This window comes from Lycium barbarum, chromosome 3, assembly GCF_019175385.1.
Source record: "Lycium barbarum isolate Lr01 chromosome 3, ASM1917538v2, whole genome shotgun sequence".
Lineage (NCBI taxonomy): Eukaryota > Viridiplantae > Streptophyta > Magnoliopsida > Solanales > Solanaceae > Lycium > Lycium barbarum.
In genome coordinates, this window is record NC_083339.1 from 22,451,102 (window position 1) to 22,466,138 (window position 15,037).

Here is a 15,037-nt window from a genome sequence, read left to right on the forward strand (position 1 = left end):
CGTGCTTCGATGGCTAATAGTCGTGATGTTTGTGGATTTATTGCTTTGTTACAGGTACGTGAATTTCAATAATATATTGCTCTACTTCAGTAGAAATAAGAGATCAAACAGCATTCTTATAACCACCATTACCCAAATTTTGAATTAGGAATCGAAAGTTGAGCTTTATTATAAACACTAAATGTACCACTATATATAATGCAATCTGGATTATTAATATTTGTGTATAATTCTAAATGTCAGCTAACCATATTTTCTTGAGTTTTCACGCTAACAATTTAAAAGTATTGCTTGATACACGTTTAAATAGTCAACTTCTCTGCTATCTTTTAAATAATATTTTAGATTTCCTAGAGTTATAATTTGTATAATAAATCATTAAAAATTATAATATTGTCGAATAGCTTGCATGACAATATTAGCGCATTATCGGAACCCAACCATAACAACATAATTTTCATGTGTATTTTCGGGTTATTTTATTTAATTCAAAAAATATTTATATATTTAAATTTACTTATACAGGTTTGGGCTTGGGAGCGAATAATCCCGATGCAGCCATTACTTCGTCCCCCAAGAGTAAACGAATGAGATATTGTATTTGCGCAGAAGTGGACTCGTCGTGGAGTTCGTGAAAGCGAGGCACGAGCTGTGCTAGTAGTTTGTAGGGATGTTTTAGACAACCTAACTGATGATCAGGTATTTTTCCTTTTAAATATTTTTGATAAGAAATGTGAAAAATATAACAACAATAGAGTTTTTATAGATTTGTTCATTTTTTGCTAACTCGTACTATGATAATGGGTTGATTTTGTTTTAATTTGTTATAGCTAATTTGCTACAACTTGCTACTGGTTGTGATATTTTTTAGATCTCATTTCTTCTTTTAGCATAATTAGTATTTTGTCTAGGTTTGTTTTAATGGCTAGAAGGTTACTAAACTATTTTGTTTTGTTTTTATTTCCATCAAAATTCATTATGGAATTTTCAAGATAGCATGTTCTTGTTATGCTTTGGAACTGAATAAAAAAGTAAGTGCTCCTAGCAAGGATTTGGTCATGATACGCTTTCTACTATTGAATATTTTTTATTCTTCATTTGGACGGTTTGGAAATGATGAAATTTTGTGTATTTAGAAGGAAGGAAATTGCTTGAATGTTCTAATCTTTACTTAACTGAAAATGCATAATGGATGTTTGTTGTAATGAGCAAATTTATAATTTGTATTATAAATTATAAATTACTGTTCGAAATCACCATACACCATCTCAAAAGCTTTCTTACACCCTTTTTGCGCTTTTCTATAACTAGGAGTATAGTGATGGATGCCTTTTATAGTTTCCTGAACAAACTTAATACTGATTTGTGCATTGATCATAAACATATGGTATCAACGAAGTAGCAATCATGTTGCTATTCAAATTGAAATGATCCTCTGTATAATCATCCGTATCACAATTATGTGACTCAATTATTTTTCTTGCTTTCCACATACCACTTCCGATCAACGAAAAATGGATCATCCAACTACAACCTTCCTCATGCCGCTTGCAAATAACCTTCCAAAATGTACATTTGGCTTGATCTGTTTTAAATTCTTTTTTGTGGGCTATATTATAGAGTCTCACTGCACCTTTCATTTGCTTCTTGCTGTGAAATAACATACCTATTTGCATGTACAAGAAAAAATATCAACTCCTAATTACACCAATTAAAATCACAAAATTCAAAAATAATATATTATTAAAAAAATTAGTCGCACCAAACTAACCTGATTTGATAACTTTAGGATTACTGGAATTCTAAAGTGCATCCCGAACAGACCCGTTATCTCTCATGTATGCAAAATCTTCCGGTTCTACTTCTTCTGTATTATCCAAATGTGGGATCACATTTGAATGATAATTAACACTAACATTACTGGGGGCCGCAACATCTTCATCAGAATCGTCACCGTCAGCAGACGATTGATCATCGTCCGTCCCTTCATGATCTAATGGACTATCGCTATCCGACTCATTTATTATATCATTAGCTAAATCGTTATTGCTCACAATTTGTGTGAGCTGAGTCAATGTGGGGTTATCTTCAAAATCGTTATGCCTATAAATAAGAAAAATTCATAGAATTTACAAGTCAAATATAATTATACAATCCATGAATAAAGTGAATAAAATATGATTATATTTACCTATCACTGTCCAAGTCACTTGGACCAGGATGTGAAGGGTGTCGTACATTACAATTCAAATTATGCAACTGCGTAGTAGCATTATTTGGTCCACCCATCTCACGATTCTGTCCACTCCAATCAAAGTTATGATCGTGTGTTGAAGTCATACCATCATACTGTGTACCATAATTAGTTGTATCATTTGACTGACTACCAAATCCTACAATTGTTTGTTGTTGAACTACACCCCTTGAAAAACCAATATTAAAACTTGGGAGATAGGTAGTACCTCCAAAATCGAACTCATTGTCGGTCGGTACTTCGACCTGGGTAGAGCGTTGAACTGTAGCATACATGTCAAGCGCCGCTATGCATATGTGATTTTTAAAAATCTCAGGACAACGAAGAAATGACGATAAAGATTCATCGTCCGTAATTGGCATCTCACCATAAATTGGTGAACCATCGGCTGTAAATGAACTTGGACATCGTCCGGTTATAACCACCGATAGTTCAGGATCACTTACGAACATTTTACTCCTTAAGACGCGTTGCAAACGATCATATTTTAGGGAAATTGGAAACCTTTGCCCTATTTCAAGACCACAGTTGTATCTAACCGAACCTACTTCATACACAACTTCACCACCCCAAAATAAATACTCTGTAACATGAGTTTCCGTCATCTTTTATGAAATATATGAGAGAAAAAATAAAAGTTGAAGGATATGAAACAGATAAGAGAAAAACAATAGATGAAAGATATGAGATGGATAAAAGAAAATTGAAAGACTAAGGATATACCATAAGTAAAGATAGGACAATATTTATAAACGGAGAAAAGTAAAAAAATTCGCAAATTAAGTCACGAAATGTAAAAGATATTATTTTGACAACTATTCAATGCTCGTCTGAAACTGATTGAACCAACAGAAACGAACAAAAAAATAAAATTAAAACCATAGCGATATGGAGAGCAAAAAAACGGTAAAAAGGGGGGGGGGGGGGGGGGGGGGGTTCGTTATATACCTGCGAAATGGAACAAAACATTTCGTTGGTATATAAACGAAAAAAAATTATTTTCCTATTTCGTTTTTATTTAAATGAAATACAAAAAAAAAAATATATATATATATTCATCCTATTTCATTGGTATATGAATGAAATAAAATATATATATTCCTATTTCATTTTTATGTAAAGGAAATGAAAATAAAATTATTTTCCTGTTTTTTTATATAAACGAAATACAAAAATACAAAAAAAAAAATTATCCTATTTCGTTTTTTAATACACGAAATGCAAAAAAAAAAATTATAATTTCCTATTTCGTTGGTATATCAACGAAATACAAAATATATATCTATATATATTTTCCAATTTCGTTTTTATATGAACGAAATAAAAAAAAATCATATTTCGTTTTTTAATAAACGAAATACAAAAAACAATATATATATATATATATATATATACTATTTCGTTGATATACCAACGAAATGCAAAAAAAAAAAAAAAAAAATCTTTCCAATTTCGTTTTTATATGAACGAAATAAAAAAAAAATCATATCTCGTTTTTTAATAAACGAAATACAAAAAAAAAAAAATATATATATATATATATACTATTTCGTTGATATACCAACGAAATGCAAAAAAAAAAATTGTTACATTTCGCTACAAGTGTAGCGAAATGCAACTAAATATTCCGGCTATGAACAGTGCTAATTATGGGTATTTCGTTGGATAACCAACGAAATACCCATTGTGATATAAATAAATAAAAAAAGGCAGCCTATTTTGGACTATTAGCTGCAAAAACAAGTCATTTTGGCTCCGGACTCCTTCTCCATTATCAAAATGGAAGAACAATTGTTAGGCATCCTCAATAAGTGAAAAGCTATAAAATTACTGAGTCCAAATGATGTTTGACGTTATATGTTACTGAAATAAAGAGTCACACACCTATTCACATAAAAAATGATAATGAAGAGTTACAAGTTAATTAAAACCATAATTTATTTAAACAGTGTCTATGTGATTTACTACTCAGAAAACGTAAGCCACAAATTCATCACACCCCATTTTGTTATAAACTTGCACATTAAATAATTAGGGGGTTATTAAATAATTAGGGGGTTATGAATATAAAAGACTTGAGAATTATGAATATTACTAATTAGTCAAAATTCTAATACTAATTAAGAGTAGATGAAGGGAGCGTGAGTTATGAAGATGACTTTTTAAAATAAAATAATTGAGAAAAATGATGTAAAAAGTCAAAAAAGGAGAAAAAAAATAAATAGAAATGGCAGTCATAGAGAGGTGTCACGTCACCTTATCTATGTCTAACTTTATATTATATATAGATATAGATTTCACTTAAACTATGACTTGTTCTAATTGAATACCTAAACATATCATAAAGTGTTTCTATTAGATATTTTCAGCATAATTTTTTAAGAAAAACAATTATATGTGTTTTCAAGCGGTCGTTACGTAGTCACATACAATATGTAACCTCCTTTAATTATACATATCAGCATCAATTAAAATAAGCTTGCAGTTTTACGACTTATTGAGACTAACACGAATAATTAAAGCAGGTACATATTTTAAGTCGTTAACTCATCTACGGATTGACAGTTTAAAAACATGAGGAAAAACTTTTATAAATCTTTTGTTGAAATTGTCTCGTAAGAACACAATATGATTTGATCAGGTTCTCAATTGAACAACGAATAGGTTGAGTATGTAAATGAAATTTATCAGACATTTTTATTACTGCTCAGTTGACATTCCAATTAACGTTAAAGATTTAATTCCTGTGCATTGAAGCCACCTGGTACTTGATCCGTGGTATTGTTCTCACAGGACCCCACAGCCCCACACTCTTTTATAAAATTAACCCCACTTCCACTCCCTAATAGCCACCAAACTCTTTTTCCACAATACACAACAGTGTAATTCTGGTGAAAAAATCATAATCATCATTCTCATTTTTTTCTTCTGTTTTTCTTGAACCCCAGGTTGGGTAAAAGCTTTAAATTTTAGTTATGGAGTCATTAACAGGGTTATCTTTAAAAGGGGTTTGTTTGGATAAGGTTTTAGAGAAACACAGAGGTTTATCTTTGTATTCTACTGATGTTGTTGGTTTGAGTAAAAAATCACAAATTTGTTTTCTTGGATTTTCAAACTCCAAGATTATTCACATCAACTCATTTTCTGTTCACCACAAAATAATTCAGCCTATTTCTTGTACTTCTGACTCTCAGGTGTATATTACTTTCCCTTATTGTATAGTAGTACTATTTAGTTTCAATTTCATTTGGGATTGATATAAGTACTAAAAAGTTTTACTTAGATAAAAAAATTGTCATCTTTCTAGTGTACCCTTAATTTTTTTAATTTAATTTTCTTTTGTTGAAATATGAATATTTGCTATTAGCTTGCAGTATGATGCAGAACATGTAGAGTTAAAATTGCTCACCTCAAAGTGAAGTTAGTTATAGCTGAGAATAATTGATAAATAGTTAAAAGTTGGATGATTTTGATTGTGATGATTTTTTACCAAAACATGATACCATTGTCCATAAACTTGTCTGTTTTCTTGTTCCACTAATGTAAATAGCTACGGGCAGATCTCTCTATAACAACCATCATCTATAAAACATTTCATTATAACGGACAAGTTTTATTGGAACCGACTTTTCATGTTATGTTTTATTATATGTTCTCTATAACAGCAATTTGCTATAGCAGCCAAATTATATTCAGACAAACGACACCGTTATAGAGAAGTTTGACTGTACTAAGACTAGGACACAATTATAGTGAATCTTTTGTGCATATAGAAATGACGTATTCTACACTACTGGATGAAACATTATTGTCTTAAACAAAACTAACCATTATAATTGATGTCCAACTTTTAACTCATGCAGATAGATACTCAGAGTGAAGAAACAGAGACAACTGATACAAGTAAGTCATTCCTGCTGTGACAGTTTCCTAGGTGTAGGAGTTATTTTTATTGTAATAACACATAGTTATCACTCTGTACTGTTGTTTTCGTTCCAGATCAACGCGAACTGGTTCGCGTAAAATTCCAATTGAATAAGGAATGCTCCTTTGGTCAGCATTTCCACATAGTAGGCGATGATCCGATGCTCGGTTCATGGGATCCATCAAATGCAGTGCCACTTGAATGGTCAGAAGGACATGTCTGGAACGTCGAGTTGGTAAGAACATGTTGCTAATCAATCGTAATTATGGATAATCTTTCTTAACTTAACGATATTCTTATTTTATGGACTATCTTAGGATATCCCAAGTGGAAAAACTATCAGCTACAAGTTCATTATGAAAGTAGATGACGAGACTATCGTGTGGCAAGAAGGCCCTGATCGAATTCTTCAAACATGGGAAACGAAGAACACGATAACTGTTACTGAAGATTGGGATAATGCTGAGCTGCAAACAATTGTTGAAGAGGAACCTGGTGTTAGTCCAGAAACTTTAATAGCTGAGAATCTGGTTCCACCAGCAGTTGTAAACCTAGAAGATGATGCAAATGAGGAAAAAACTAATGATGTTTTAGCTATAGTCACGGAAAATATTACTGAAGTAAAAGAGGATGTGAACACTGATCTAAATGAGGACACAACAATGGAAGCAAAAGCTATTGGCAAAAATGGCATGGCATTTAACGATCAAGTGCTAAGCTCAAAAAATGAGTCCATCTTAGTTGAGGATGAAAAAGTTCCTGTCTTGGTTCCTGGCTTAACCAAAGTTTTGACCTCAGAGGTTCAAACGGACAAAGTTGTTGCTGAGAGCTCACTTGGATCATATAGTGAGGGGTTAAATGTGGTGTTGAATGAAGCTCACATGGACAAAATTGTTGTTGCTGAGGATTCAGTTGGATCGAAATCGGAGGAGTTCAATGTGACAGAGGTAACTGCTTAACACCTCTTAAAAGACTCTTTCTTTGACAAAGACCTGTTTGGAGGAAGAAGTTATTTTACCAAATGTAGTTCCTCTCAGTTTTATCTTCATAATAAATAAAGTCTACTACAATGATGTAGACATTTTACCACTTGATCTTGAGTCATTTGTGTTTGATGTGCTGAATTACCTAGAATGAACAAAGATTACCAATTCTCTAAATTCGTATTCAGTAAAAGTTGGAGACAGAAAATGTGAACTTTTGGCCGAATTTCTTGATTACATTAAGCAGTTTGACATGTACAGTCAAAACTTCTCTATGATGGCGTCGTTTGCCTGGATATTTTTTTGCTGCTATAGTGAAATGTTGTTAAAGCAAACATATAATATAACATAACAAGGAAAATCGGTTCCAAAGAAAACTTGGCCATTATAGTGAAATGTTGTTATAGAGGATGGCTGTTATAGAGAGGTCTGTATGTTTTCAGAACACAAGAAAGTTGGTGTCCAAACACTCAAAAGCTTAATAAACTATTTACACACAAAGACTAAAACTTGGAACACCATAATGTCCCACTCAAAGGCCTTTTATCTTTCTTAAAATGTTGAGCCCTTTATGAGACTACTTTGTAGTTCTCAAAGGCAGTACGTGGCTCATTTAAAGTTCTAATTCTTGATTGTAGTAATCTTTATCTGTCAATTCTGATGTGCTGTGACTTTTAAATATCCAGTTGAGCTCAAAAGAAGAGGCAGCGACCGACTTAACACATCCTATAGAAACACCAGAAATGATGATGCTTAATATGAAGCAAGAAGTAACAAGAGGGAATGAAGATATAGAAAAGTCTGAATTAGTTGAAGGAAGAGGAGAATGGTCCAACGGAAAACCCATGGAAGAGAATGTCTTTGAAAGTGATATACAGTGGGGTAAAAAAACTCTACAGAAGTTCTTTGCGGGTTTGGGTTTCTTTGTAAAGCTTGAAGGTTGAAAACTGGCTCATAGAGTAAAGAATGTGTATATAACCAAATAATGAATGATGGTCCTCTCTTTTCCCCTTTGGTTGAGGCTATGTACTATATTTTGTTCCACTGCATACGGTCAAACTTCTTTATAACAATGTCGTTTGTTCTTATATTTTTCCGCTGCTATAACGAGATGTTACAGAGAACATATAATATAGCATAACATGAAAGATCGGTTCTACAAAAAACACGATTGTTATAGTAAAATGTTGTTATAGAAGGTATTGTTATAGACATGTCTGATTGTATTACTAATGTACTCAAGTATATGTTCTAACCAGGACCCCCACAATTCCTACATTGATAGTGGTGCAAGAAAGAACCAGAATTGCGCCATTATCACTCTACCACGAATCTAAAATGTTAAATCAACTCCTATAGGTAACCAGAGATCTGTTCACAACTCCCAATAGTTTCTTGTTATTGTAACCACATTATTTGAAATCTCTCTAGGAATTCAGCCCACCCAACGTAACGCCCACGCTGTTCCCTTGCCGTTTGGCCGACTATCAAAGAGTATTTGCCTTTTGACAGAACTCCATAACATAATTATTATGATTAATAATCTGTGTTAGCAATATAATTATGATTACTAGTATCATGATGGTTCATTTTTCGAGTATCACATCTTCATACGTGGGTTCCGGGGTAGCTTTTGGGTGAAGCCTCTAAAATCTAGGCTTTAGACCCCTCATTTTTGGGAGCCTCATTTTTCATCAATATAGATTATTTTTGAAAAATTATAAAGTATTTTAAGTACTTTTTTTACATTAAAAGAAAATAGTTAATTAATTTAAAGAAAATGTGGCCCCTAAATTAGTAATTAATGTATAGTATATAAATACTCAATCTATATTTACTATATTGACAAAAAAGAAGGTCCTCGATTGACTTCTCTACAATGCTCAATCTACTTTAATCTTTCTCTAAATTTTAGTATCCTTCTATGCTTTCACATTCTTCTTTGTTTCTCCAAGAGAGTCTTTGAATATATTGCTATGAAAGACAAGAGCTATAGTGTTTTAATTTGTTATTTTTGTTTTTCTCAGGCACCAAACATTGCAAGAGGTATATTGAAGCACCAAATAAGTATTCTCAAATCAAGTTATCAACTTCTTAAATCAGGTTCTATTATTTCAAATTTTTCATTTTCTTTTCCATCTAAAACTTGCTTGTTTTTGATATTTTACTACGTAATATATATTGTCTCTTTAACTATTTATTAGAATATAAAACATGTCAACTAGAAAATATGAATCCGGTTGTTCAAAACTCAAAAAGGAAAAATCGAATCTTCGGTACAATCTCAAAAAGGAGCTTTTGAGGAAGTAAGTGAGATATTTGACATAGATCCTTAAAAAGTAGACTCCAAATGAAAAATAATTATGAATTCTTTTTTCTATTCTTGTTTTTGTGATAAAAAAAGCTAAGGCCCCTCATTAAAGTTTGGCTTTAGGCCCCTAACAGTATTGAGCCGCCCCTGATGTGTTCAGTAACAACAGGACTTCAGACATGCAAACAGATTATGTACTCGCCACTAAAGTCCATTGGTGATTCATATTCACACCAGATAGGGGTACAAGCTCACTGCTGGCTGCATTCACAAAATTACCGCTAGCCGAATTCACTGAGGGATCATTTAGTTGCTGGTTAGGAGCTAAGTTACTCATGTGTTAAATTCTGCATAATTAATGTCATGTTTGGTAGCATTCTTTTGTTATGTTTAAAATTCAACATACCTAATACAGTGTTTGGTTTGCAATTAGAAACTCGCATAACTAATACACGAATGAGTCATGAAAAAATCAATGTATTATTTTATACAGGATAAAAAATGGAATAACTAATACATGAATAACTAAACCCTCCATAAAATAACAGTACGTAGATTCTCTCATAACTAATCCCTGTACTGTTAATAGATGCCTTAATTTAACCAACTACCAAACGACCCCTAAAATTTTTACCATCGATAATCATGTATAAATAACAAATACATATCTACACATTTCACCTAAACACATGTTACATCTACCCAAAGTGTAGCATTAAATGACAGAATGGACACTGGACGAGAATTCATATAGCTGATCTCATAACCTCACCCAGCATTAGTTTGGAACAGCAGTATATTCGATTGATTGTGCTATTTAAACAACTAACAATTCCATACCAATTTTACAGATCATGCTATGACAGTCACCTTATAGCATTCCATTATAACATTTAAATTTTTAAACCATATTTTTAATGTTAAGTTTTACCTGTACAACATTTGTTTACGTATAACATCATCCAAAAGAATAACTTTGAAGAAGATTTTTTCCGTTGTGTTGAGATGAGACCTAAACCTGTTTATGTAGGCAGATAACTAGAGGTCAAGATCTGAAACGTTTCTTAACGTTTGGAAAGTAAATATCGCCAATAAATCTGAGTAATGAAAAAATCAGTATTGACACTGAATAATGGAAAGACAACAGCTATCAATTAATTCGGAATAATGAGGCTCTTAATTTCAAGGAATGCATCTAAATAGAAATACAACAACAACAACAACAACAACAACCCAGTAAAATCCCACAACGTGGGGTCTGGGGAGGGTAGAGTGTACGCAGACCTTACTCCTACCAAGGTAAGACGGCTGTTTCCGAAAGACCCTCGGCTCAATAAAAAAAGCATAAAAAGAGGTCAGATAAGGCTAAGAGATTCAAAGCGATATGGAAATGAAATAACGCAAGCGACACAGATAACATAGGATAATCAAAGCACAGGAAATAACAGATAATAGCAGAAATCAGAGCACAAGAAATTATACTGCGATAATGCGACTACTAACAAGAAAGGATAACGAGACTATCTACTAGTCTTCTACCCTAATCTGGGTCCTCCAAACCCTCCTATCTAAGGTCATGTCCTCGGTAAGCTGTAACTGCGCCATGTCGTGTCTAATTACCTCTCCCCAATACTTCTTCGGCCTACCCCTACCTCGTCTGAAACCATTCATGGCCAACCTCTCACACCTCCGCACTGAGGCATCTGTGTCTCTCCTCTTCATATGTCCAAACCATCTCAATCTCGCTTCTCGCATCTTGTCTTCCACCGAGGCCACTCCCACCTTGTCCCGAATATCCTCATTCCTAATCCCGTCACTCCTTGTGTGGCCACACATCCACCTCAACATTCTCATCTCGGAAACTTTCATCTTTTGAACGTGAGAGATCTTAACTGGTCAACACTCCGCCCATACAACATAGTCGGTCTAACCACCACTTTGTAGAACTTGCCCTTAAGTTGTGGTGGCACCTTCTTGTCACATAGCACTCCGGAAGCAAGCCTCTATTTCATCCACCCTACCCCAATACGATGTGTGACATCATCGTCAATCTCCCCGCTGTCTTGCATAATAGACCCAAGATACTTGAAACTACTTTTTTTCTGGATGGCCTGGGTACCAAGCCTCACTTCCAAGCCAGCCTCCTGAGGTGCTTCACTGAACTTACACTCTAAGTACTCTGTCTTGGTCCTACTCAGCTTAAACCCTTTAGACTCCAGAGTATGTCTCCAACCCTCCAGCTTAGCGTTAACTCCGCTACGAGTCTCGTCGACCAGGACTATGTCATCCACGAAAAGCATACACCATGGCACCTCACCTTGAATTTGCCGCGTCAATCCATCCATCACCAAGGCAAATAAAAACGGACTAAGAGTTGATCCTTGATGCAACCCCATCACAAATGGAAAGTGCTCTGAGTCTCCTCCTACTGTCCTTACCCTGGTTTTGGCTCCCTCATACATGTCCTTGATTACCCTAATGTACGCCACAGGTACACCTTTAGCCTCCAAGCATCTCCATAGGATCTCTCTTGGAACTTTGTCGTAAGCCTTTTCTAGGTCGATGAATACCATGTGTAAGTCCCTCTTCCTCTCCCTATACTGCTCCACCAGTCTCCTCACAAGATGGATGGCTTTTATAGTTGAGCGTCCTGGCATGAATCCGAACTGGTTCTCTGAAATAGACATGCCTATCCTCACCCTCATCTCCACCACCCTTTCCCACACTTTCATAGTATAGCTTAGCAGCTTGATATCTCTATAGTTGTTACAACTCTAGATATCTCCCTTGTTCTTGTATAGAGGGATCATTACACTCGACCTCCATTCTTCGGGCATCATTGTCGTCTTAAAGATGACATTAAACAACCTAGTCAGCCACTCCAAACCTGCCGGGCCCGCGCTCTTCCAAAATTCCCCAAGAATCTCGTCAGGTCCGGTCGCTCTTCCCCTGCGCATCCTACGAACAGCACCCTTAACCTCCTCAACCTTAATGCTCCTGCAATACCCAAAATCGTGACGCCTTCCTGTATGTTCTGAATCTCCCAACACAATGTCTCTGTCCCCTTCTTCATTCAAAAGTTTGTAGAAGTATGACTGCCATCTCCGTCAAATGAGAGTCTCCTCTACCAACACTTTGTCATGCTCGTCCTTGATGCACTTCACTTGATCCGCATCACGTGCCTTTCTCTCCCTCGCCTTAGCTAGCCTGAACAATTTCTGATCCCCTCTTTTCTCATCTAGTTCAGCATAAAGGCGTTCAAAAGCTGCCGTTTTTGCCGTAACCGCCAACTTCGCCTCCTTCCTCGCCATCTTATAAAGTTCCCTATTCGTCCACTTCTCCACCTCATCCTTTCTTTCTATCAACTTCGCATACGCTACCTTCTTTGCTTCCACCTTCTCTTGAACTTCTCCATTCCACCACCAGTCCCCTCGATGCTGACCACGACTACCTGTCGAGACCCCTAACACTTCCCTTGCTACCACCCTAATGCAACTACCGTCCTATCCCACATACTGGTTGCATCCCCACTACTATCCCAGGCCCTCATATCCTTCAATTTCTCTCCCATCTCCAGGGCACTAGTCGTGGTCAAACTCCCCCATCTGATCCTAGGTCGGTCATCCACGACCCTCTTCTTCCTCGTCATCTTGATCCCTAAATCCATCACCAAGAGCTTATGTTAGGTTGTAAGATAGTCGCTCGGAATGACCTTACAGTCTTTGCACAGACCTTTATCATTCTTCCTAAGGAGTAAAAAGTCTATTTGAGTCTTAGCCACCGAACTACGGAAGGTTACCAAGTGCTCCTCCTTCTTTGGGAAACTCGAATTGGCTATCACCAACCTAAAAGCTCTTGCAAAATCCAAAAGTGAGACTCCTTCTCCATTCTTGTCCCTGAAGCCAAAGCCTCCATGCACATCATCATAACCTCCCGAAATAGGCCCGATGTGCCCATTAAAATCACCTCCCACGAATAGCTTCGCAGTAGGCAGTATGCCTCCCACTAACTCGTCCAAATCCTCCCAAAAACGCCTCTTCTCCTCCTCGCCTAAGCCCGCTTGCAGCGCATATGCACTAATAATGTTCAAGGTGAGCCCTTTAACGACCACCTTAATCGACATCATCCTATCAGTGGCTCTCCTAACCTCTACCACTTGATCACTTAATGCCCACCCCATTTCTATACTTCGACCTACCAGAGAACCACAGCTTATACCCGTCTACCTCCTTAGCTTTAGGACCTACCCATTTGGTCTCTTGAACACAAGCTATATTAATCATCCTCTTCTTAAGAATCTTAACTAGCTCTATGGACTTCCCCGTTAACGTCCCAATGTTCCAAGAACCTACTCTCAACCTAGACGCTCCTTTAACCCACTTACCCCTCCTAACCCTCGCCCCCGTCCCCGAACGAGAACATGACCCTAGTCTACCATCACTAACCAAAGCCACGAAAATGAGTATGAACTAATAAATTATTCAAAGGTCTAAAGTCAGCAAAATGTAACTACAAGTGTATGGACAAATAATGGATATTGCAACCGGAGGTACCAACTCCAGTTGAACCGAACCTAGTCGCCGCCGAAAAACACTGTTCAACGTCCAAGTTACTGTTCACTGCCGGAATAATGTTCACAAAGACCTGAAAGGGAGAAGAGAAGAAGGGGGAAAAAGAAAAAAAGAACAAGAAAAAAAAAAGAGAAAGAGAGGGCTAGCCAGAAAATGGTGCCGGAAAAAGTCGCCGGCGATGGCGCAGCGGTGTTCTGGCAGCGCCAGAAGCAGATAAAAAAAAAGGGGGGGGGGGGGGGGGGGGGGGGCAAGGAGAAGAGAAGAAGAAGAAGAAGAAGAAGAAGAAGAAGAAGAAGAAGAGAAGAAGAAAAGGGAAGAGAGAAGAAAAGTAAATCTGACCGGAAAAGTGGTCGGCGTTATCTGGTCGCCGGCGTCACCTGAACAGTGATGAGGTATGGTCGCCGGACGGGGTGGCGTGTGGGGGGGGGAGAGGGAGGGATCAGATCTTACCGTTGAGAGAGCAGAGGAGAGAGGCATAATTTTGAGTACTTCTGAACCTCATGAATCTGATTAGAAATATGGTATGTATTTGGACATATATCGGATAAGCTCAAAAATAGCAAAAATAATATTTTGCATAACGAATTAGGCCTCACGGATATCTCGCGCGCGGGGAAGAGGGTTAGGGGGGGAAGGGGGGAGGGAGGTGTTGTTGGGGCGATGGTGTACACTCTTCATAAAATTCTCCCTATAATAGTTTTTCTCAGATGTCTATCACTATCATTGTATTTAGGATTTATACACACATCAACTTGAAAGAAATTAATTCTCAAGTCATTTCAAAATGTTTCTTGAAGTTTAAATCTTTGTAGTTACAACTAACTATGAATTTGTTTAATACTCCCTCCAAATCAAAAAAAGAGTCCACTTAACCATTTGCACATCCCTTAAGAAAATACTAACTCTTAGACAAAAATAGATAATTTGACTAAACTATCCTAATTAAATAAGCATTGATATTTGATCATATAACACTTAATATGAACAAATATG

At 36.1% G+C, this 15,037-nt stretch overlaps 1 protein-coding gene across 1 annotated transcript; it reads left to right on the plus strand.

The window, feature by feature from the left end:
- The first annotated feature begins 5,089 nt into the window (after positions 1-5,089).
- Positions 5,090-8,252, plus strand: LOC132630745 (uncharacterized). The gene is made up of 5 exons (XM_060346321.1): positions 5,090-5,448; positions 6,118-6,157; positions 6,254-6,414; positions 6,497-7,126; positions 7,849-8,252. The coding sequence occupies exons 1-5, from the start codon at positions 5,230-5,232 to the stop codon at positions 8,104-8,106; spliced, it is 1,308 nt and encodes a 435-aa protein (XP_060202304.1). The 5' UTR covers positions 5,090-5,229; the 3' UTR covers positions 8,107-8,252.
- Positions 8,253-15,037: the final 6,785 nt, after the last annotated feature.